The 23,354-nt window shown below is 40.2% G+C and overlaps 1 protein-coding gene across 2 annotated transcripts in view; it reads right to left on the bottom strand.

Moving 5' to 3' along the window:
• Window positions 1–2,787: 2,787 nt before the first annotated feature.
• LOC115154540 (androgen receptor) overlaps window positions 2,788–23,354 on the bottom strand; it is a 57,870-nt gene continuing 37,303 nt past the window's right edge. For both annotated transcript variants that reach the window (XM_029700847.1, XM_029700848.1), the window contains exons 4-8: window positions 14,346–14,624; window positions 13,990–14,134; window positions 8,713–8,843; window positions 8,299–8,450; window positions 2,788–7,035 (exon numbers count right to left, since the gene is read on the bottom strand). In XM_029700847.1, the coding sequence (XP_029556707.1) occupies window positions 6,877–7,035; window positions 8,299–8,450; window positions 8,713–8,843; window positions 13,990–14,134; window positions 14,346–14,624 (866 nt within the window). In that variant the 3' untranslated portion in view covers window positions 2,788–6,876. The remainder of the gene's footprint in view (window positions 7,036–8,298; window positions 8,451–8,712; window positions 8,844–13,989; window positions 14,135–14,345; window positions 14,625–23,354) is intronic.

Here is a 23,354-nt window from a genome sequence, read left to right as displayed (position 1 = left end):
CATATCTCAACATCAACTGTTCAGAGGATACTGCATGAATCAGGCCTCCATGGTCGAATTGCTGCAAATAAACCACTACTAAAGGACACCAATATTAAGAAGAGACTTGAAACACAAGGAATGGACATTAGACCGGTGGACATTAGACATTAGACCGGACTGTTGGAAAAGCATTCTGCATGTGTGATTCCCACATGAAGCATGGAGGAGGAGGTGTGATGGTGTGGGGGTGCTTTGCTGGTGACACTCAGTGATATATTTAGAATTCAAGGCACACTTAACCAGCATGGCTACCACAGCATTTGGAGCGATACACCATCCAATCTGGTTTGCGCTTAGTGAGACTATCATTTGTTTTTCAACAGGACAATGACCTCAAAAACACCTCCAGGCTGTGTAAGGGACCAGGGAGAGTGCTGCATCAGATGACCTGGCCTCCGCTATCACCCGATCTCAACCCAATTGAGATGGTTTGAGATGAGTTGGACCGCAGAATGAAGGAAAAGCAGCCAACAAGTGCTATGTGGGAACTCCTTCAAGACTGTTGGAAAATAATTATTCATGAAGCTGATTGAGAGAATGCCAAGAGTGTACAAAGCTGTCATCAAGGCAAAGGGTGGCTACTTTGAAGAATATAAAATATATTTTTATTTGTAAAAACAAATGTGGGTTACTACTTGATTCCATGTGTGTTATTTCATAGTTTTGATGTCTTCGCTATTATACAACAACATAGAAAATAGTAAAAGTAAATAAAAACCCTATAACGTGTAGGTGTCCAAACCTTTGACTGGTACTGTATATATATTTACAAATATAATATTTGTACACAAGTTTGATGTCATTGGTGTTACTGCCTTGAAAATCAATCACTTATTACAAAGATACACTGACCTTGAGCATTCCCTCCAGTGCTAAACTGTTATCTGGTGTGGGGTATAAACTGAATATACCCCCTCCACCCCACCACACGGATGCTGGCCCATGATGACTCCAATGCTTCCCACAGTTGTTTCAAGTTGGCTGGATGTCCTTTTCTGTGGTTGACCATTCTTGATACACACAAGAAACTGTTGAGCGTGAAAAATAAACCGGTGCGCCTGGCACGTACTACCATAACCTGTTAAAAGGCATCCATACCATACCCTGTTTTTGTTTTGCCCATTCACCCTTTGAATGGCACACATACAACATCCATGTCTCAATTGTCTCAAGGCTTAAAAAAACTTTTTTAACCTGTCTCCTCCCCTTCATCTACACTGATTGAAGTGGATTTAGCTTTCATAGCTTTCACCTGGATTCACCTGGTCAGTCTGTCATGGAAAGAGCAGTTGTTCTTAGTGTTTTTTATACTCAGTGTATTTTAAAGAAAGTTATTAGCTAACCACTTTTTTTAGTATTTCATACCATGTAAAGTCATAACATATATAAAAAAATAATAACAGCTGTGATGGAAACAACAACTTTCGGTACAATTGTATAAATGCAGACAGATAATTTGTTCATTCTATATGGTGGGATAGGTAAAATGAATTATGCGAGAAATGGGGGGGAAACGCCTTTACGAGCAAATATTGATATAATAACTTGGAAAATCAACTTGGAGTGTGGTCCTCCCACTACAACTCGGGAAACCATGCAGTTTATTAGGCTACAGATTAAATAAATTATGTTGAACTTCACAAGGTGGGGAAAGTGCACGGTGATGAGCTTGATACTTATTTCCAATAAATATCCATTGTTTTATTCTGGTGACATGATGATCGATGCTTGACTGTTGTTTGACAAATAAAAATATTCTCGCTCTTATCCATTATAACCTCATCATGTAGACTAGCCTACCCACACAGCCTAACCGCACTGTATCTGCGAGCTGTTGGCTAGAGCGCATGTGCCAAGACTAGAGTAGGCAAATTAGCTATTTAATGATACAACTATCGGTAGAGTTGAAAATGCGATCGAAACACATTGAACTTTAGATTTTTATTTGGTACATGACAATATAAGTGTACAAGTTCATTTTGCGTGCACTATGTCATCACACTGTGCTTTTTATCCGCAACAAGTCCATTTAGTGGAAAAATTTGCATATTTTCTTAATGAGGATTTTAGAATTTTCACATGAAAATCTGTTACCAATTGGATGGAAACCTAGCTACTGGTGTTACTCAATTTAAGAAAGTCCTCAATTACCAAAAATGTGTCATTGATGTTACCATCATTGATGTTACTACTGGTGGCACAATGTTATCATAATGGTTAAACATTTGAAATCATTAAGCTGCCATTCTAGTTGATTTAGTATGGGAAGATGTACCCAAATGCACTTAAATAAAAAATCAAGAATTACCAAAATGTCTTTCTGAGAAATGTTTAGGCTAATTACTGCACATGAAGTGTTTATTGGTGAGGCTGGGTAAAAAAAAAATCATGCGGGTGGGTGCTGGTCATTAGCTAATTTCTCATGACAGAACATAAACATAAATGTTGACATCTGTCGGCGATATTTGCTTAATCTGAGATAGGGGAACAAAAATCTTCTGGTGAAGAGCAGCATCACTAATTATTTTGACGAATCAAGTTTGTGCTTGAAGTGGAGGCGGGATTTTAACCAGAATTTCCATAGTGGTTCTGTAGTGGGGATGGTCTGAATCAGCTGTTTCCATTAGCTCATATTTTTACTTCATTCCCCAAAATAAACTGAGTAGATAGCTAGCTGGTGCACACAAGATTTGTGGGAAAGTTAACATAAAATAACTTCAGTATGTAAATAAAGTTCACACACACTACATTTTTGATCATTTTTAATAATATGCAAAGGAACACAAACAAACAAAACCCAATTTACACTAGGACTTATCTGACACAATTCATATCAATAGCTGAAAATGAACAATCAATTTACAGACTATGGGTGGAGTGGGGGGGGCATTCTTAAATAATGACACATTCACTAGTAGTCACTTCACATGATAAATTGTAGAAATACTACAAACTTTCAAATATTAGGTAACACAATTTTGATGGTCAGAATTGCCTCAAATATCTTTAAAAAGTTATGCAAGTTTGCAGTTAAAAAAAATAATCTCACAAAACACATAGAGTACATCGTCAATACTACAGAAGGTAGTTAAAAAGCATTAACAATTGATTTCCCAAGATTTTTTTTTTATCAGTTACATGTACACAAAGTCATTGTACCATTTACACAAAACCAGGCTAATATGGTTTATAAATACATACAGCTGTGTCCATTTTGATATTTTAATATACTTGTGATGTAATTTACTTATATATAACATTTTACATACCAGCATTACCACTAATAACAACAGTATGAAAACATCAATTCTAGGAACTGGATTTTTTTTTAATAGATTTTGTCATGATTCAATGTTGGTCTACCATGGTACATTTAAAGTAAAGTTTATTATGGCAAATTTATTATTGCTTGGCAGTGCAATCCTGTTCTCCAAGTCAATCTAAAAAGCATGTTCAAAATGTTTTATATGGTAAACAAAGCAGTCATAGCATGACTACTGGGTGTATGAAGAGAAATAGCTTTATCTTTGTGATAATTTCCTTAAATCAGAAACAATTTTACCAACTAATTTACCTCGTCATTTACCTCAGAATTCAAGTTAAGTAATGTGGCCTCAGTATGGTAGACACAACTGCTGATCATTTTACTTTACAGACAATTTAATAATTTACACTTAATCTAAAATAATATATGGTACAAAATCTCTATGCTTTTTAAGGCAAATCTATGGCTTTGATATTGAATTACTACTCATAGAAATATTTTTTTCTGATTTAAGGTGTCTGATTTGGGATTTTCTTTTGAGGAAAACCCTGTAACGAGTATATTTAACAAAGGATTAACAAAGGAATACGACAATACCAATGTTAAGTATGTGCCCATGGCTTTTACAAATTGTCATCTGATGTATTAAAACATTTTCTTATCAATATTCAAATAAATTTTTTTATTGCTTTTGTAGGCATAGCCAATGTCTCTACGACGAGAAAATATCAGATGTTTTCAGATGGGCAATTGTAACCTAGGGCCGAATTCAATTAAATCTGCCCTAGCAATATTTATGCAGTATCCTTGTCTACACAACTGCTGTCATGCACACGTGTCTGAAAACTGAAAGCACTACCTGCTGTTTCTACCAAAACCATTTTGCCATTTTGTTTATAACGGAAAAGGTATGTTTAGATTTGTGCTACTGCTTGAATATTGCAATGTGGTTTCATTGACTTGAGATCCATATTATTGCAGTACATTTATAAGAATTATGGTAGTCAACAAGTAAAGTTCCTCACAACACAAGAACAACAACAACTTGAACTTACATTTGTATAAATGCATTTGATTATGGTCTCAATTGACTAATGGTAATATGCGTTAAAGGATTTAAGTCACAATGTATACAGTTGACTTGGATTTTTATGCACAAGCTATTGAAGAAATATATAACAGCACTAGAATTGACTGGTTTTCTGCATGCCCAGGGTAGACTGGAGTTCTAACGCTTCCATTTTTGCATGCATGTGTCTGAGAATGAGTGCAATTGTTGTGAAGGATGCATGTTATTGCCATTTATGGTGATAAAACAACAACAAAAACTACTGCTGTCAAATTATCTTTTGATTCATCCCTGGACATTTTTATGGCGTCAGGCAAAGAAAGGTGCAAGCAATCACTGCTTAAAATCTGAGAAGCATGTGTATTGTAACACTAATTGATTACAGTAAGTGCAACCTGTTGTAGGTTTGATGTGGTCTATTTAGGGACAAATATTAACAGTCACTTTTCTTCTATAAAGCACTTTCAACTTGGCCTAGGTTTCAGTCTGGAGTCATATATTCTAATTAAGCAGCTATGGGGTTGTTATAAATGGGTAAACACCTGCAAGTAATTGCATAGCGCTTGTGGCTGTCAAACGTAAAGTGTATTCTGACAACCCATTCTTTCCACAGCCTACAGTATTTAGAGCGTCAAGATGCTTCACAGCAAACTCCATTTAACATTACTGGTTCAGCCAATGTTGAACCACCATTTGTTCAATCAGATGTCGAGGCCATGAACATGTGATCTTTCTGGAGTTTTGCTGTTTTCCAGATATTTGCATGAAGATTTCAGCATTTTAAAGGCATTTAAACTACATTCTAAATATGATAATGCATTTCACCTAGTCTAAAATATGAAACGGTTTGATTTGATGTAGTAATTTAAGATACAGTTGGCATATAAAAGCAAAGTCAGGGACTATACCGTGCTATCATTGAATCCCATAGTTTAGCACCTGTTGCCATTTTTGTTGAGGTATCTGAACAAAAAGACCACACTCACTTAGTTTAAACATTGTTTGCATGTTATGGATCTTATAACCGAGCTTTTCTTGATTGTTTTTGTTGTTTTTTACTACTTTTTGAAACAAGCAAAAGTACAGATTACTGTATAAAAAGACTTGTTTTGGTATAATAATGGTGTAATGTCAGAATGTTTTGCTAGTGCAGAGAATACAATGTCCCTGTTTGGCACTTAACTGCAAAACCAGAATGAATCATCAAGAAAAGACGATGTCTTAATAAGAAATAATGTGAAAAAAGCGGTAATATTTGACTTGACTCAATCTAAACTAATGAAATGTCAACATGCTTTTACAGGTAGAATGGCAGATTGGAGATTACTCTGAACACAATAACTATCATAGCTGCACTGAACTTGCAAAATGTACACCTGGCATGCATTGTTTTCAATAAAGATTGAAGCGTTCTAACATCTACAAACACATGGAGCATGAACCTCCATACATCCTGATGTTGAACTAAATAATGCAAGTATTCAGGCCATGTTAAACCTTATAAGAGCATTTTCAGCATTGAGAGATTATGGGTATGCTCCGTTTGACCAACTAATTTGGCAACCTGAAACTATATGAAGAGACAAAATGTGCAGCCAAGTTGTAGCAGGTTTCATACTATATCTTTATAGTATACTTTTAAAGATCCACTGCCACTAAATATATCTGAAAAGTTATTATTTGCAATTGTCTCACTCTGTGTGTCTATAATTAGTAAGTCACATTTGGGTGAATTATTACAGCATTTCCCATAATCAGATGAAATTATGACGGTACCATTAGAATGTATTGTTTGTTCACTGACTAAATAACTAGCAAGAAAGTTGTAATTACTGTACAATAAATGTAGTGATGTATGAGTTGTATATATATACACACACATATATATATATATATATATATATATATATATATGCAATTTAGCTAGTAAATACAGATAGACTACTGTGTATGTATGCGAGTATGCTGTAAACGACTAATTCCACATTCCTTTTGGTAGTTGTTTTTTAAATGAACATAGCAGAATCTCATGAAAGTTCCAAAAGTAAAGATATGCATAGATATGTTTAACAATTTCTGCATTTGTTAGTTTTATTATTTAGTTTTATTATTTTTATTTTCATTCAGTCAACGAATGGTATTCTTCTGTTTCTTACATTTGACATAACCCCACTGATCTTGTGTGTTATTTGTTCTTGAAATACAGGACAGATAGGGCCGTCAACAAGGTGACACCTTGCAACTCTTGAGATAAATGCTAAAACCTTGCTGCCTATTTGAGAAAATGATCTCAATTATGTCTGATAAGCAGCTAAACTACCGTAATGATGTAATGATTTAAAAATGGTACGTTGAGCTATTCGATAAAAAAGAAAAGGAGCTGAGAGAGAGAGAGACAACAATGGCAGGGAAACCCTACTGAGCCAAGGCTCTGTAGGGTTATAGAGTCAGCTTAGATCTGATCAGATTTTCTCAGGATGATGGCAAATCCTGCTACTTGCTACTTGTGGAAAAGGATTGGTTTGGCCAAGCCTGCCAGAATCTTTGGCACATGCACTGAGATTATCTCGGCAATCATCTCTGGAAAGTTGACCTTGGTGGGCAGAGACTGGGCCTGGATAAACAGATCAAATGTAAACTGCTGGAGTTTCCTCACGATCTGGTTGTTGGAGAGATGGACAGAGACAATACAAAGTTACAATTCTGTCACTTCAAATTAACATTTGGAAACGGCGCCACTCCAAAATATTTAAGACGTCACCTCATTTCACCTTTATATTTTTGTCCGGGCAGGCTAACGTGTTCCGGCAGTTGTGTCTACAACAGAGCATCAAGAGATATGCCAAAGCCATAGTTTCTATGCAAATGCATAAGTGATAATTACAATTGCCTGTGTGAGGGTGGTACATAGTGGTATTCAAGCAATTGTTACTATATATACAAATACATATACAAATACACAGATCAGCACAATAAACTCGACAAATAGCATTTAGGTATTCATGATGACGTAGGAAATTTGAGATATGTTGGCGCAATTAGTTACTTCCTAATGCACAATAAAGCTTACAAAAATAGATGCATTGGGGTATAGAAAATAAACATCTGGATAGAAAGATTGTGATTGAACAAGTTTGGGAAACCCTGGTCTAAACAATGAGTTCTCATTCAGATTATTCTTTTAGACTATATGGCCGCGCTGTCATTTGTATGCTCATGTATATTTTCCTACATTCAGTCGCAATCTTTCTACCCAGACGTACATTTTTTATACCCCAAAGCATCTATTTTTGTAGTCTTTATTGTAGTCTTTATTGTGCACTAGGAAGTAATTAATTGCATGAAAATATCTCAAATTTCCTACATCATCATGAATACCTAAATGCTATTTGTTGAGTTTATTGTGCTGATCTGTGTATTTGTGCATATGTATTTCTATATATATATTGTAACAATTGTTTGTTGACTAATGTTTTGAATACCAGTATGCACTGCCCTCACACAGGTATGGGCAATTGTAATTATCACCTAGGCACTTTGGCTTTGGCACATCTCTTGATGCTCTGATGAAGGCATAACTGCCGAAAACGTGAAATGAGGTGACGTCTCAAAAAGAGGAATGCCGTCGTTTCCCAATGTTCTTGAACTTGGGATTTCATTTGAAGTCATTGTCATATATGGCAGAGCACTCAGCGAATAAGGTGAGATAGCACACCTGTTACCCAATCCATTACAATTCTGTCACATTCTCAGTTTTTGTTTAGTTAAACATGACAAAGTTACACTTTTATCACTTAGATAAAATATGTCATTAAATCTTGGTACTGTAATTTAAGATTGTCATTAAGGCTCTTAGCTTGATACATTCTATGATAACAGAGTAAATCAAATACAGTTATTGAGGATACACATTGTCTCTTACCGGATGGAGGGAATCCATGAGACGAGTGAGCTGATAGAACCTCTGAGAGCAGTTGGACTTCCTTCCATAGTTAATGACGCGATCAAGTTCATTGATGTAGGTCAGCCGCAATTCATCAAAGTACTTCTGACTCTTAAGACCATCGACTGGAACTGCAAAGGAGACAAGCAACGTTATTGTTGTTTTGTCCACAATATTGCATTTCTGTTGCTCAACTATTGATAATACACTGTTTGGTTTTATAAATCAAAGCTATCTCTGATTGTACTGGATCATTTTGACAGTATTATGAAAATGGCTTAGACTAGGACATTACTTGCAAATCAATTTAATGAAAAAAGGAAATACACAATGTGAGGCTCTCTACATTATTTTAATGGACCTGTCAACATTGGACTGGGCAGCAACACTCACTTATGCTGAAGAGGAGCAGGGCCTTCATGCAGAGGAACTCTTCCTGAGTGACTTGCAGCAGGACAAACTGCTGGGAGAGGTGTCTCATCCGTATACAGTGCTCGAACATGCTGGAGATGTGCATCCGATGGCTGGGGACGAGAGAGAATCAAATCAAATCAAATTGTATTTGTCACATGCGCCGAATACAACAGGTGTAGGTAGACCTTACCGTGAAATGCTTACTTACAAGCCCTTAACCAACAATGCAGTTCAAGAAATAGAGTTCTGAAAATATTTACTAAATAAACGAAACAAAAAAAAAATCTAAATAATCTAAAAGTAACACAAGAAAATGACATAACAATAACGAGGCTATATACAGAGGGTACTGGTATGTGCGGGTGTACAGGTTAGTCGAGGTAATTTGTAAAGTGACTATGCAAAGATCTTAAATGGGGGGGGGGGGTCAATGTAAATAGTCCAGCTTGCCATTTGATTAATTGTTCAGCAGTCTTATGGCTTGGGGGTAGAAGCTGTTAAGGAGCCTTTTGGTCCTAGACTTGGCGCTCTGGTACTGCTTACCATGCGGTAGCAGAGAGAACAGTCTATGACTTGGGTGACTGGAGTCTTTGACAATTTGTTGGGCCTTCCTCTGACACCACCTAGTATATAGGTCCTGGATGTCAGGAAGCTTGGCCCAAGTGATTACTGGACCATACGCACTACCCTCTGTAGCGCCTTACGGTCAGATGCCGAGCAGTTGCCATACCAGGCGTTGTTGCAACCGGTCAGGATGCTCTCAATGGTGCAGCTGTAGAACTTTATGAGGATCTGGGTATCCATTCCAAATCTTTTCAGTCTACTGAGGGGGGAAAGGTGTTGTCGTTCCCTGTTCACAACTGTCTTGGTGTGTTTGGACCATGATAGTTTGTTGGTGATGTGGGCACTAAGGAACTTGAAACTCTCGACCCGCTCCACTTGAGCCCATTTGATGTTAATGGGGGCGTGTGTGGCCCTCCTTTTCCTATAGTCCACGATCAGATCCTTTGTCTTGCTCAAATTGAGGAAGAGGTTGTTGTCCTGGCACCACACTGCCAGGTCTCTGACCTCCTCCCTATAGGCTGTCTCATCATTGTCAGTGATCAGGCCTAACACTGTTGTGTCGTCAGCAAACTTAATGATGGAGTTGGAGTCATGCTTGGCCACGCAGTCGTGGGTGAACAGGGAGTACAGGAGGAGGCTAAGCATGCACCCCTGAGGGGCCCCAGTGTTGAGGATCAGTGTTATTGCCTACCCTTACCACCTGGGGGCGGCCCGTCAGGAGGTCCAGGATCCAGTTACAGTGGGAGGTGTTTAGTCCCAGGGTCCTTAGCTTAGTGATGAGCTTTGTGGGCACTATGGTGTTGAACGCTGAGCTGTAGTCAATGAACAGCATTCTCACATAGGTGTTCCTTTTGTCCAGGTGGGAAAGAGCATGATGGTGTTGATGTGAGCCATGACCAGCCTTTCAAAGCACTTCATGGCTACCGACGTGAGTGCTATGGGGCGGTAATCATTTAAGCAGATTACCTTCGCTTTCTTGGTACAGGGACTATGTTGGTCTGTTTGAAACATGTAGGTATTATAGACTCGGTCAGGGAAATGTCAGTGAAGACATTTGCTAGTTGGTCCTCGCCTGCTTTGAGTACACATCCTGGTAATCCGTCTGGCCCCGATGCTTTGTGAATGTTGCCCTGTTTAAAGGTCTTGCTCACATCGGCTATGGAGAGCATGATCACAGAGTCGTCCGGAACAGCTGGTGCTCTCATGCATGCTTCAGTGTTGCTTGCCTCGAAGCGAGCATAAAAGGCATTTAGGTCATCTGGTAGGCTTGCGTCACTTGGCAGCTCGCAGCTGGGTTTCCCTTTGTAGTCTGTAATTGTTTTTTTTAAGCCCTGCCACATCTGATGAGCATCAGAGCCGGTGTAGTAGGATTAAATATTAGTCCTGTGTTGACGCTTTGCCTGTTTGATGGTCCATCTGAGGGCATAGCGGGATGCCTCATAAGCATCCGGATTAGTGTCCCACTCCTTGAAACAGCAGCTATAGCCTTTAGCTCGGTGCGGATTTAGCCTGTAATCCATGCCTTCTGGTTGGGATATGTACGTACGGTCACTGTGGTGACAACGTCGTCAATGCACTTATTGATGAAGCTGGTGACTGAGGTGGTATACTCCTCAATGCCAATGGATGAATGCCGGAACATATTCCAGTCTGTGCTAGCAAAACAGTCCTGTAGCGTAGCATCCGTGTTATCTAACCACTTCCGCATTGAGCGAGTCACTGGTACTTCCTGCTTTAGTTTTTGCTTGTAAGCAGGAATCAGGAGGATAGACTTATGGTCAGATTTGCCAAATGGAAGGCGGGGGAGAGCTTTGTATGCATCTCTGTGTGTGGAGTAAAGGTGGTCTAGAGTTTTTTTTCTTCTTCTGGTTGCACATGTGACATGCTGCCAGAAATGATGTAAAACAGATTTAAGTTTGCCTGCATTAAAGTCTCCGGCCACTAGGAGCGCCGTTTCTGGATGAGCATTTTCTGGTTTGCTTATGGTCTTATACAGCTCATTGAGTGCGGTCTTAGTGCCAGCATCGGTTTGTGGTAGTAAATAGACGGCTACTAATAACATAGATAAGAACTCTCTTGGTAGATAGTGTGGTCTACAGCTTATCATGAGGTATTCTACCTCAGGTGAGCAATACCTCGAGACGTCTTTAATATTAGGCATCACGCACCAGCAGTTATTGACAAATAGATACACACCCCCACCACTCGTCTTACCAGACGTAGCTGCTCTGTCCTGACGATGCAAGGTGAAGCCAGCCAGGTCTATATTATCCGTGTCATCGTTCAGCCGCGTCTCGGTGAAACATAAGATTACCGTTTTAATGTCCCGTTGGTAGGATAGCCTTAATCGTAGATAATCCAGTTTGTTTTCCAATCATTGCACGTTGGCAAATAATACGTAGGGTAGTGGTTGTTTAACTACTCGTCTGCAAATTCTTACAAGGCACCCCGCCCTCCTCCCCCTTTTCCTCCATCTTTTCTTCACGCTGATGACGGCGATTTGTGCCGTGTTGCGACAAAGCAGTATATCCTCTGCGTTCGGACTCATTAAAGAAAAGTCTTCATCCAGTTCGAGGTGAGAAATCACTGTTCTGATATCCAGAAGCTCTTTTCGGTCATAAGAGACGGTAGCAGCAACATTATGTACAAAATTTGTTATAAACAATGCGGAATAAACATTTTAAAAATAGCACAGTTAGTTAGGAGCCCGTAAAACGGCAGCCATCCCATCCGGTGCCATTATTGGACGAGAGGAGGGAGTGGGACAGTGAGGGTCAGGGTGAGACAGTATAAAGAGAATGAGCCAATGTAAAATCAGAGCGGGGTTGGGGAGTTTATCGGGAATATATTAAGAGAGGGATAATCTGTGAGCGTGTTGTTGTGAGAGAAATAGATAGAGGGGGCAAATAGGTGAGAGGGTAAGAGAGTGAGACCCTTATATGAAACTGTTGCAATCATTACAATTGTAATCTTCCCTCTTTATGGCCATCGTTATATGCTCATATGTGACCTTTGACCTACTGCCCAGCGGGCAAAGCTGGATGAAATCTGTTTGTAATGATGTCATTTCACTAGCTTTGCCTGCTGGGTTGAGTGTGGTCTGATAAAACAGGATCACAGTGATTGGTACTGATTGCTGCTGTTACCCAGGATTATTTTCAAACAAACTGAAAATGTGACCTGATTACATGATTTTCTATGATGACATTGTACATCTAATGTATAAATAATTTGCAGACATAGTTCACAGTAATAGACGTTAATATACTTACTTAGCTACATGGATCACTAACCAGGTTTCTATCCAAACTTTTTATGTGAGTAAAGTACATATTGGTAAACGTTCCAAATGTCGACAAAACTCAATACGCTAGACAAGGTGGGATCTTTTTGTGTCAGTAAAATTAATTATGCGATAAATGTCGGTGGAAACGCTTTTATCTGCAAATATTGATATAATAACATCATTTCGAATTAAACTTGGGAGTCATGACCATCAACGCTTGGCTGCCGTTTGACAAATAAAAATAATCTCACTCTTTTGTCCATAATAATCTCATGTAAAATATCCTGTACGTGCGCTGTTGATTAGAGTGCACGTGCCAATACCATAATGGGCACACGCTATATAATACAAACATTTTTGTGAGAAAACCATGAATAGAGTTGAAAATGCGTTGGTATTTTTTATTTGGTACATGGGACATTTAACTGCAAAAGGTATTTTTATGTGCACTACGTCATCACGCACAGACTTTTATCTGCAACAAGTCAATCTGATGGAAACACATCTCTGGTGGGAAAATTCGCATATTGTTTTTATGCGGATTTTAGAATATTTGAATGAAAATCTATCACCAATAGGATGGAAACCTAGCTCATAATAATAAGGGTGCTTTAGTTGTAACGTTTACAGTATATTACCAATAATAAAATATTTAATTTACCTCATGGCAGGGTAATAATATCTCCACAATTTTCTGCACTGTTGTATCTGTACATATTCCTCAATAATGGCTATTGTGGCAATATCCTGGGAAGTTTCAATAAATGCCCTGGTTTTCCAGAAATCCTGGTTGGAGGGTTCCAGATTTCCTGCTTATTCCCTCCTAATTCTGGGAATCCTACAACCTTGATTTTGGGAAAACTAGAGAATTTATTGAAAGTTCCCAGAATTATGCAACCCTAGTAACGACACTTTATATACCATTGAACTACCTTAGTCACTTACGATACTTTCGTACTCCGTAATATTCAGATTTGAACTAAATTTCACTACTTCTCTTAAAACCTGCACCATAGGTGATGTAATGCTGAAAAAATCGAATCTTCCTCAGGACTTATCACGTGACTAAAGAACACCAAATAAGGAAATTAAATATAAATGTTACTGAAAGCCAGGCTTGTAAGCCTGTGTGCACATGGAATTCTAGACATATCGGTGAGAGAGAGACAGAGAGAGCGAGAGGCAAGTAGAGAGAGAGAAAGAGCGAGAGAAAATAAGAGCGACAGGGACAAGGAGCAAGACAGACATAGAGGGAACAAAATTGGCATCTGCCGTACTTATGACAGACAGAAGCCACTGGAGGAAATCTCCACCAACATAATGGGACAACATTGAGTTGTGGCCCTGGGGGTAATAAGATAATTTCACAGAAATAATTGAATTCAGTATCACATAGCTGCACATACTCATTGAAAACAAGGTCTGGGGCGAAGTAGAGCATTCTGGCATTGACATTTTTGTAGGACCTCCATCCCAAGCCGAAAACCATCACCCCCATCCATGAATGCTGGATTACTGTCATCTGGTCATCCACATGCAGATTCCGAAAACCTGAGAAGAAAATGAAAAACCACATGGAAATGGATTATTATCAAAACATGTCTGTGATGAATTCTTAATGCCTTCACTACCTCCAAATTGCTGCAATGCCATTGCAAACTTGTTATAAATCAAATTATGACATCTTCTAAGGATCACATGGACATCTTCAAGGACCACATGGAAATATGTTTTGTATGATTCTTCTATTCCAGTACTGTACCTGGCATGCCTTTGGCCCACTTGACCACTTTGACGAGTTGGCGCTCCCCAAGTTCGTTGAGGCTGGTGAGCAGCACTGCAGCTGAGTCCGGCTGGCAATGGTCATGTCCCGCATTAACCACCTCTGGCTCGATGGACTCCAAGATGTTGAGGAACACCAGCTGGGAATGGAAGGTCAGGCCGGACTGGGGAGAGACACACTGGATGGCATCAGTGGGGCCTTGGGTGGGCAGATCCTCCTCCGGGCTCTTAAGCTGTCCAATCTTCTTCAGTTTACGTGCTACATAAGGTCAAGAAATGGAACATGGATGAGTAATGGTAGAAGAATAGTGTAATATATGGTGCAGCTGTTAACACTTGCCAAATGCACGATACAACTGTACATAAATGACAGTTCAGATTGTGAGGGAATTTAGCAAAATACAGTTGAAGTCGGAAGTTTACATACACCTTAGCCAAATACATTTAAACTCAGTTGTTCACAATTCCTGACATTTAATCAGAGTAAAAAGTCTCTGTCTTAGGTCAGTTAAGATCACCACTTTATTTTAAGAATGGGAAATGTCAGAAAAAAAGTTGAGAGAATGATTTATTTCAGCTTTTATTTCTTTCATCACATTCCCAGTGGGTCAGAAGTTTACATACACTCAATTCATATTTGGTAGCATTGCCTTTAAATTGTTTAACTTGGGTCAAACGTTTCGGGTAGCCTTCCACAAGCTTCTCACAATAAGTTGTGTAGATATTTGCCCATTCCTCCTGACAGAGCAGGTGTAACTGAATCAGGTTTGTAGGCCTCCTTGCTCGCACGCTATTTTTCAGGTCTGCCCACATATTTTCTATGGGATTGAGGTCAAGGCTTTGTGATGGCCACTCCAATACCTTGACTTTGTTTTGTGTTCTTAAGCCATTTTGCCACAGCTTTGGAAGTAAGCTTGGGGTCATTGTCCATTTGGACGACCCATTTGCGACCAAGCTTTAACTTCCTGACTGATGTCTTGAGATGTTGCTTCAATAATATATCCACATAATTTTCCTCTCTCATGATGCCATCTATTTTGTGAAGTGCACCAGTCCCTCCTGCAGCAAAGCACCCCCACAACATGATGCTGCCACCCCCGTGCTTCACGGTTGGAATGGTGTTCTTCGGCTTGCAAGCCTCCCCCTTTTTCCTCCAAACATAACGATGGTCATTATGGCCAAACAGTTCTATTTTTGTTTCATCAGACCAGAGGACATTTCTCCAAAAAGTACCATCTTTGTCACCATGTGCAGTTGCAAACCGTAGTCTGGCTTTTTTATGGCGGTTTTTGAGCAGTGGCTTCTTCCTTGCTGAGCGGCCTTTCAGGTTATGTCGATATAGGACTAATTTTACTGTGGATATAGATACTTTTGTACCTGTTTCCTCCAGCATCTTCACAAGGTCCTTTGCTGTTGTTCTGGGATTGATTTGCACTTTTCACACCAAAAGTAAGTTCATCTCTAGGAGACAGAATGCGTCTCCTTCCTGAGCGGTATGACGGCTGCGTGGCCCCATGGTGTTTATACTTCTGTACTATTGTTTGTATAGATTAACGTGGTACCTTCAGGTGTTTGGAAATTGAACCAGACTTGTGGAGGTCTACAATTTTTTTTCTTAGGTCTTGGCTGATTTCTTTTGATTTCCCCATGATGTCAAGCAAAGAGGCACTTCTGGGTTTGAAGGTAGGCCTTGAAATACATCAACTGGTACACCTCCAATTGACTCAAATGATGTCAATTAGCCTATCAGAAGCTTCTAAAGCCATGACATCATTTTCTGGAATTTTCCAAGCTGTTTAAAGGCACAGTCAACTTAGTGTATGTAAACTTCTGACCCACTGGAATTGTGATATAGTGAATTATAAGTGAAATAATCTCTGTAAACAATTGTTGGAAAAATTACTTGTGTCTGTCACACCCTGACCTTAGAGATCCCTTTTATTCTCTATTTGGTTAGGTCAGGGTGTGACTAGGGTGGGAAATCTATGTTTCTATTTCTTTGTTGGCCTAGTATGGTTCCCAATCAGAGGCAGCTGTTTGTCGTTGTTTCTGATTAGGGATCATACTTAGGCAGCCCTTTTTCCCACCTTAGATTGTGGGATCTTGTTTTTGGTACTGTGCTGTATGCCCTACTGAACGTTCCGTTTTCGTTTTGTATTATTTTTGATTTTGTTTCGGTGTTCATCTTATAAAGAATGATGTACGCTTACCACGCTGCACCTTGGGCCGATCCTTCAATCAACGCACGTAACAGTGTCATGCACAAAGTAGATGTCATAACCGACTTGCCAAAACTATAGTTTGTTAACAAGAAATTTGTGGAGTGGTTGAAAAACGGGTTTTAATGACTCCAACCTAAGTGTATGTAAACTTCCGACTTCAACTGTATATTCTCATATACAGCTGAATACATGCGGCTCAGAAACACACAAGAATACACGTATAACATCAACACATACTAACAAATACACTCACAATTTAAATTATGTCATTTTAATAAAAATTACATTGGTAATTCACCAAAATAATGGCAATACTGTTCCAAGGTGCCAAGATTAGTCACTGTGTTGTCAGTAAAAATATGCTAACATGCCAAAACAAACTTCCACTTTGGAAGGGTCAAAAAGACCAAAAGTTCGGCATGTTTTCAACAGTCTGTTTCGAGAGCAAAAATGGGGGACATTTTAAAAAGTCAAATGAGTAGGAGCCTGACTAAAACGTTATCTTATCAAGATGCAATATAACCAGTCTGCTTCAACACAAAACAGTTTCACAATGCAAAACATTTCCTTGCGCTTTATATGGGGGACAAATTAAGACTTATATAGCATGTTGAGTTCATTGGTTTCCAGCTTTCTCAGATTAAATCAGTTCAGTAAAAGTTGGTGAAAAACGAGGTCACATTGCTTCAGCTTGAGCACAACACTGTTAGTGTGCACTTTCTCCAACGGTAAACAGCTAGAGCTTCCTCAACCCAGCCACAAGAAATGGGCTCTATTCTGTAATGCTGGAGCAGTAAGGTGAGCAGGCCTGATGAACTAGATGTCAGCAATCTTTCATCAAATCAGCTTAATATGAAGCTACAGTAGCAACATTTTGAATTTGATCAACAGAAGCAGGTTCCTTGAAACTATGTTGGAAACATGTGCATCAAGTTGTTATAGATGTAGCTAGTGCCGTGGGTGGATACGATGGGGAGGCTAAGGACAAGGGCTAAGGACAAGGGCAAGTTTGCAACTACTATTTTTTGAAGATTAACCATGATACTGAGTTTGAAGTTTTATCTTTACAATCTGACCCAAGTAGTACATCTGGCCATAATAAGTGCACACCAAGGCATTCTCAAAATACCAAAAAGCACTTTTTCTTATTTTTATTTTTCTACAGTTTATTTTTAAAGCAGTTTCACCAATGAAGAATCCTTAATTGGTGAAATTGCCACATCTGTTTGAGATATTACAACAATAAAGAAATTACTGCAAAAAACAAACAGTATTTTCCCATGGATTGCATGTGGAATAGAACTACAGAATAGTATTAGGAGACAAGTGAAGAGAAAAATAAATAAACGGTGATGGTACTTGGATAATGCTTTTGGCAAAAATGTGAATACATATTAGGAACTCCGTCATTACTCCTCCTCAGACCTCACTTAGTCAAGTATCAACCTTGGACTAGTTAAGCGTCACCCCTCCTCTTCAACCCTCGTCACCCCTGCATTGGTCAGTTTACACCCCTACTCTAGTTAAGCCTCACTTCTCCTTCTCATCCCTCACCCTTGCACGAATTTATTCAAAATAATTAGATTTTCAATTGGCCCAAATACAGTGCATTCGGAAAGTATTCAGACCCCTTGACGTTTTCCACATTTTATTGCGTTACAGCTTTATTCTAAAATTGATTAAATAGTTGTATTTCCTCATCAATCTACACAAAATACCCCATAATGACAGAGCAAAAACAGGTCTTTAGACATATTTGCAAATGTAAAAAACTGAAATATCATATTTACATAAGTACTCAGTACTTTGTTGAAGCACCTTTGGCAGTGATTACAGCCTCAAGTCTTCTTGAGTATGACTCTGCAAGCTTGGCACAACTGTATTTGGGTAGTTTTTCCCATTCTTCTCTGCAGATCCTCTCAAGCTCTGTCAGGTTGGATGGGGTGCATCGCTGCACAGCTATTTTTGGGTCTCTGCCCACTCTACTATTTGGGTCTCTGCCCACTCAGCTATTTTCGGTCTGGCCACTCTACCATAAAGGCCTGATTGGTGTAGTGCTGCAGAGATGGTTGTCCTTCTGGAAGGTTCTTCCATCTCCACAGAGGAACTCTGGAGCTTTGGCAGAGTGACCATCAGGTTCTTGATCCCCTCCCTGACCAAGGCCCTTCTCCCCCGATTGTTCAGTTTGGCTGGGCGGCCAGCTCTAGGAAGAGTCTTGATGGTTCCAAACTTCTTCCATTTAAGAATGATGGAGGCCACTGTGTTCTTGGGGACCTTCAATGCTGCAGATATGCTTTGATGCCCTTCCCCACACCTGTGCCTCAACACAATCCTGTCTCAGAGCTCTACAGACAATTCCTTCGAGCTCACGGCTTGGTCTTTGCTCTGACATGCACTGTCAACTGATGGACCTGATAGACAGGTGTGTGCCTTTCCATATCATGTCCAATCAATTGAATTTACCACAGGTGGACTCCAATCCAGTTGTAGAAACATCTGAAGGATGATCAATGGAAACAGGATGCACCTGAGCTCAATTTAGCAAAGGGTCTGAATACTTACAGGCTGACTACACCGCTTGCGTTGCATGCGTGAGTGTTGCAAAATACATTTAGAAATCTATACTATTCAATTATTGCACCCACACTGCTCACGTGCACCAATGAGCGTCTGCGTTGCCAAGGGCTAAAATAGAGCTGAGCTGCAAGTACTGCCTCTCCCATCTCCTCATTGGTTTATAGAAGCAGGTACCCACGTGCCATCTCCTCATTGGTAATACCCACGTGGGTGACTGAAGACGAACGAGGTCAGTGACGGTAATGCACCTAATTTATGAAAGTTGCCAATCGCAATATAAAGCCAAGAGAAGAAAAGAAAAGGCCTGGAAGGATGAGAGATGACTAGAAACAATTCAGTTGACAGTTTTATGTGTGGATTAATTGGTGGAGTAGAGGACCTTGTGCATTTCAGGTAAAATAACAACTCAATGTTTATATCCCAGGACAAATTAGCTAGCAACAGCAAGCTAGCTAAATAGGACAAATTAGCTAGCAAGTGCAAGCTAGCTAGTTAAATTGCCATAAATGTTTAATGCTTTTCGACCTGTCCCCAAATTAATATAATTGGTTCAGAGTTTGTTTTGATATTTTAACCTGCGTGTCGTGATCGCGTTTGGTGTGGGGGGACAAAATACATTTATGCACGATGGCGCACGATGGCGCACGCACGCAGCCGGTTTGGGTTCAGTGTTATGTAAATAAGGTATTTCTGTATTTTATTTTTAATACATTTGCAAGAATATCTAAAAACCTGTTGTTGCTTTGTCATTATGGGGTATTGTGTGTAGATTGATGAGGGAAAAAAATTTAATCCATTTTAGAATAAGGGTGAACAATCAAGGGGTCTGAATAATATACAAATGCACTGTACATGCTCAGCGCCAACAACAACAACACGTGGAGGTACCAATGATCTAAACTCAGCAAAAAAAGAAAAGTCCTCTCACTGTCAACTGCGTTTATTTTCAGCAAACTTAACATGTATAAATATTTGTATGAACAAAGCAAGATTCAACAACTGAGACATAAACTGAACAAGTTCCACATACATGTGACTAACAGAAATGGAATAATGTGTCCAAAGAACAAAGGGGGGGTCAATATCAAAAGTAACAGTCAGTATCTGGTGTGGCCACCAGCTGCATTAAGTACTGCAGTACATCTCCTCCTCATGGACTGCACCAGATTTGCCAGTTCTTGCGAGATGTTACCCCGCTCTTCCACCAAGGCACCTGCAAGTTCCCGGACATTTCTGGGGGAAAGGCCCTAGCCCTTACCCTCCGATCCAACAGGTCCCAGACATGATCAATGGGATTGAGAGCCGGGCTCTTCGCTGGCCATGGCAGAACACTGACATTCCTGTCTTGCAAGAAATCACACACAGAACGACCAGTATGACTGGTGGCATTGTCATGCTGGAGGGTCATGTCAGGATGAGCCTGCAAGAAGGGTACCACATGAGGGAGGATTAGGTCTTCCCTGTAACGCACAGCGTTGAGATTGCCTGCAATGACAACAAGCTCAGTCCGATGATGCTGTGACACACCACACCAGACCATGACGGACCATCCACCTCCAAATCGATCCTGCTCCAGAGTACAGGCCTCAATGTAACGCTCATTCCTGCGATGATAAACGCGACTCCGACCATCACCCTGGTGAGACAAAACTGCAACTCGGCAGTGAAGAGCACTTTTTGCCAGTCCTGTCTGGTCCACCGACGGTAGGTTTGTGCCCATAGGCGACACTGTTGCTGGTGATGTCTGGTGAGGATCTGCCTTACAACAGGCCTACAAGCCCTCAGTCTAGCCTCTCTCAGCCTTTTGCAGCCAGTCTGAGCACTGATGGAGGGATTGTGCATTCCTGGTGTAACTCGGGCAGTTGTTGTTGCCATCCTGTACCTGTCCCACAGGTGTGATTTTCAGATGTACTGATCCTGTGCAGGGTTGTTACGTGGTCTGCCACTGCAAGGACGATCAACTGTCTGTCCTGTCTCCCTGTAGCGCTGTCTTAGGCGTTTCATAGTACGGACATTGCAATTTATTGCCCTAGCCACATCCACAGTCCTCATGCCTCCTTGCAGCATGCCTAAGGCACGTTCACGCAGATGAGGAGGGGCCCTGGGCATCTTTCTTTTGGTGTTTTTCAGAGTCAGCAGAAAGGCCTCTTTAGTGTCCTAAGTTTTCATAACGGTGACCTTAATTGCCCACCGTCTGTAAGCTGTTAGTGTCTTAACTGGTACTCATCTAGTGTATATATAAATCAATATGAGGTACAGAAGCATCCCATAATTTTAGAGTGGGCACAAAGTATGTGAGGATTGAGGGGGATGGTCCGGGAGTGCGGCTGTGTCTCCTGTACGTAGGTTGGAGAATTTAGCATTTTGTAAACCCCTGAAACAGCTTTTCCCCAATCTTGAGCTCAGTGGCAAACCGTGACTATAGGACCTAGGCCATCAAGGGGACCAAAAATCTTCCAATACGTTGTATCAAAATCAAGAAAAGAACAGAAAACATAGCATCTCTTAAGGCGCCCGACATTATATATTTTGTAGTCAGACCGTTCTAGTTGTAGTGAAGGAGGAGCAATGCTTTTTGATGATATTATGAATGAATCAAATAGGCCTGACCGCGCTTTGGGCATTTAGTAATTGATTGTTTTTCTAAAGTCTAGCAACATTGCAAGCAGGCATGCCAACTAAGAAAGTTAGTGGCGGCAAGTAACCTAGCGGTTAAAGGAAAATTCTACCCAAAAACTATCTTTTGGTATTCGTTTCATTAGTCCATTGTTGACATAGTCACAAAATGTTCTGCTTGTCAGCAATCAAGTTTTCATGATATATGACTTTCAAAATACAGAAATCATTCCTGTATGATGACACTTCAAAACGCATCATACAGGGATGATTTCTGTATTTTGTACCAAAAGATGGGTGAACTTTTGGGACAGTAACTGAAATGAAAAATCTACCATCTGGCCTTGAGCAAGGCAGTTAACCTAACAACAACTGCTCTCCGGTCGCCGATGACCTGGATGTCAATTAAGGCAGGCCCCCGCACCTCTCTGATTTAGAGGGGTTGGGTTAAATGCGGAAGACACATTTCGGTTGAATGCATTCAGTAGAGCAACTGACTAGATACCCCCTTTCCCTTATAAGGGTGTCAGTCAATTGAAAATAAATTCAGTAGGCCGTTATCTATAGATTTCACGTGACTGGGCAGGGGTGCAGTCATGGGTGGGCCTGGGAGTGCATAGGCCCACCCACTGGGGAGCCAGCCCTAGCCAATGAGAATGATTTTTTCCCCCACAAAGGGGCTTTATTACAGACAGAAGTACTCCTTAGTTTCATCAGCTGTCCGGGTGGCTGATCTCAGACGATCCCGTAGTTGAAGAAGTCGGACGTGGAGGTCCTGGGCTGGCGTGGTTACATGTGGTCTTCCCTGTGGCTCAGTTGGTAGAGCATGGTGTTTGCAACGCTAGCATGGTGTGTTTGCCAGGGTTGTGGGTTCGATTCCCACGGGGGGCCAGTACAACAACAAAAAAATGCATGAAATGTATGCATTCATTACTGTAAGTCGCTCTGGATAAGAGCGTCTGCTAAATGACTAAAATGTAATGTAAATGTGGTCTGAGGTTGTGAGGCCGGTTGGAAATACTGCCAAATTCTCTACAACGATGTTGTAGGAGGGTTATGGTAGAGAAATTAACATTCAATTCTCTGGCAACAGCTCTGGTGGACATTCCTGCAGTCAGCAAGCCAATTGCATGCTCTTTCAAAACTTGAGACATCTATTACATTGTATGACAAAACTGCACATTTTAGAGTGGCCTTTTATTGTCCCCTGCACACGGTGAACCTGTGTAATGATCGTGCTGTTTAATCATCTTCTTGATATGCCACACCTGTCAGGTGGATGAATTATCTCACTAACAGGGCTGTAAACAAAGTTATGCACAACATTTTAGAGAAATAAGCTTTTTGTCCATATGGAACATTTCTGGATCTTTTTTTTCAGCTCATAAAACATGGGACCAACACATTACATGTTGCGTTTATATTTTTGTTCAGTATAACTTAAAAATAAAGAAAGAATGTGGTGAAATGCAAGGGTGAGAACGGACTGATGCACAGATGAGAGAGATGACACAGAGGGGTGATACCTGACAAATGCAAGGGTGAGGGTTGAGGAGGAGGGTGCAGGATTGATA

This window comes from Salmo trutta, chromosome 19 (assembly GCF_901001165.1).
Source record: "Salmo trutta chromosome 19, fSalTru1.1, whole genome shotgun sequence".
Classification (NCBI taxonomy): Eukaryota; Metazoa; Chordata; class Actinopteri; order Salmoniformes; family Salmonidae; genus Salmo; species Salmo trutta.
The sequence above is the reverse complement of the archived record's forward strand: the minus strand, read 5'-3'. Positions and strand labels throughout refer to the sequence as shown.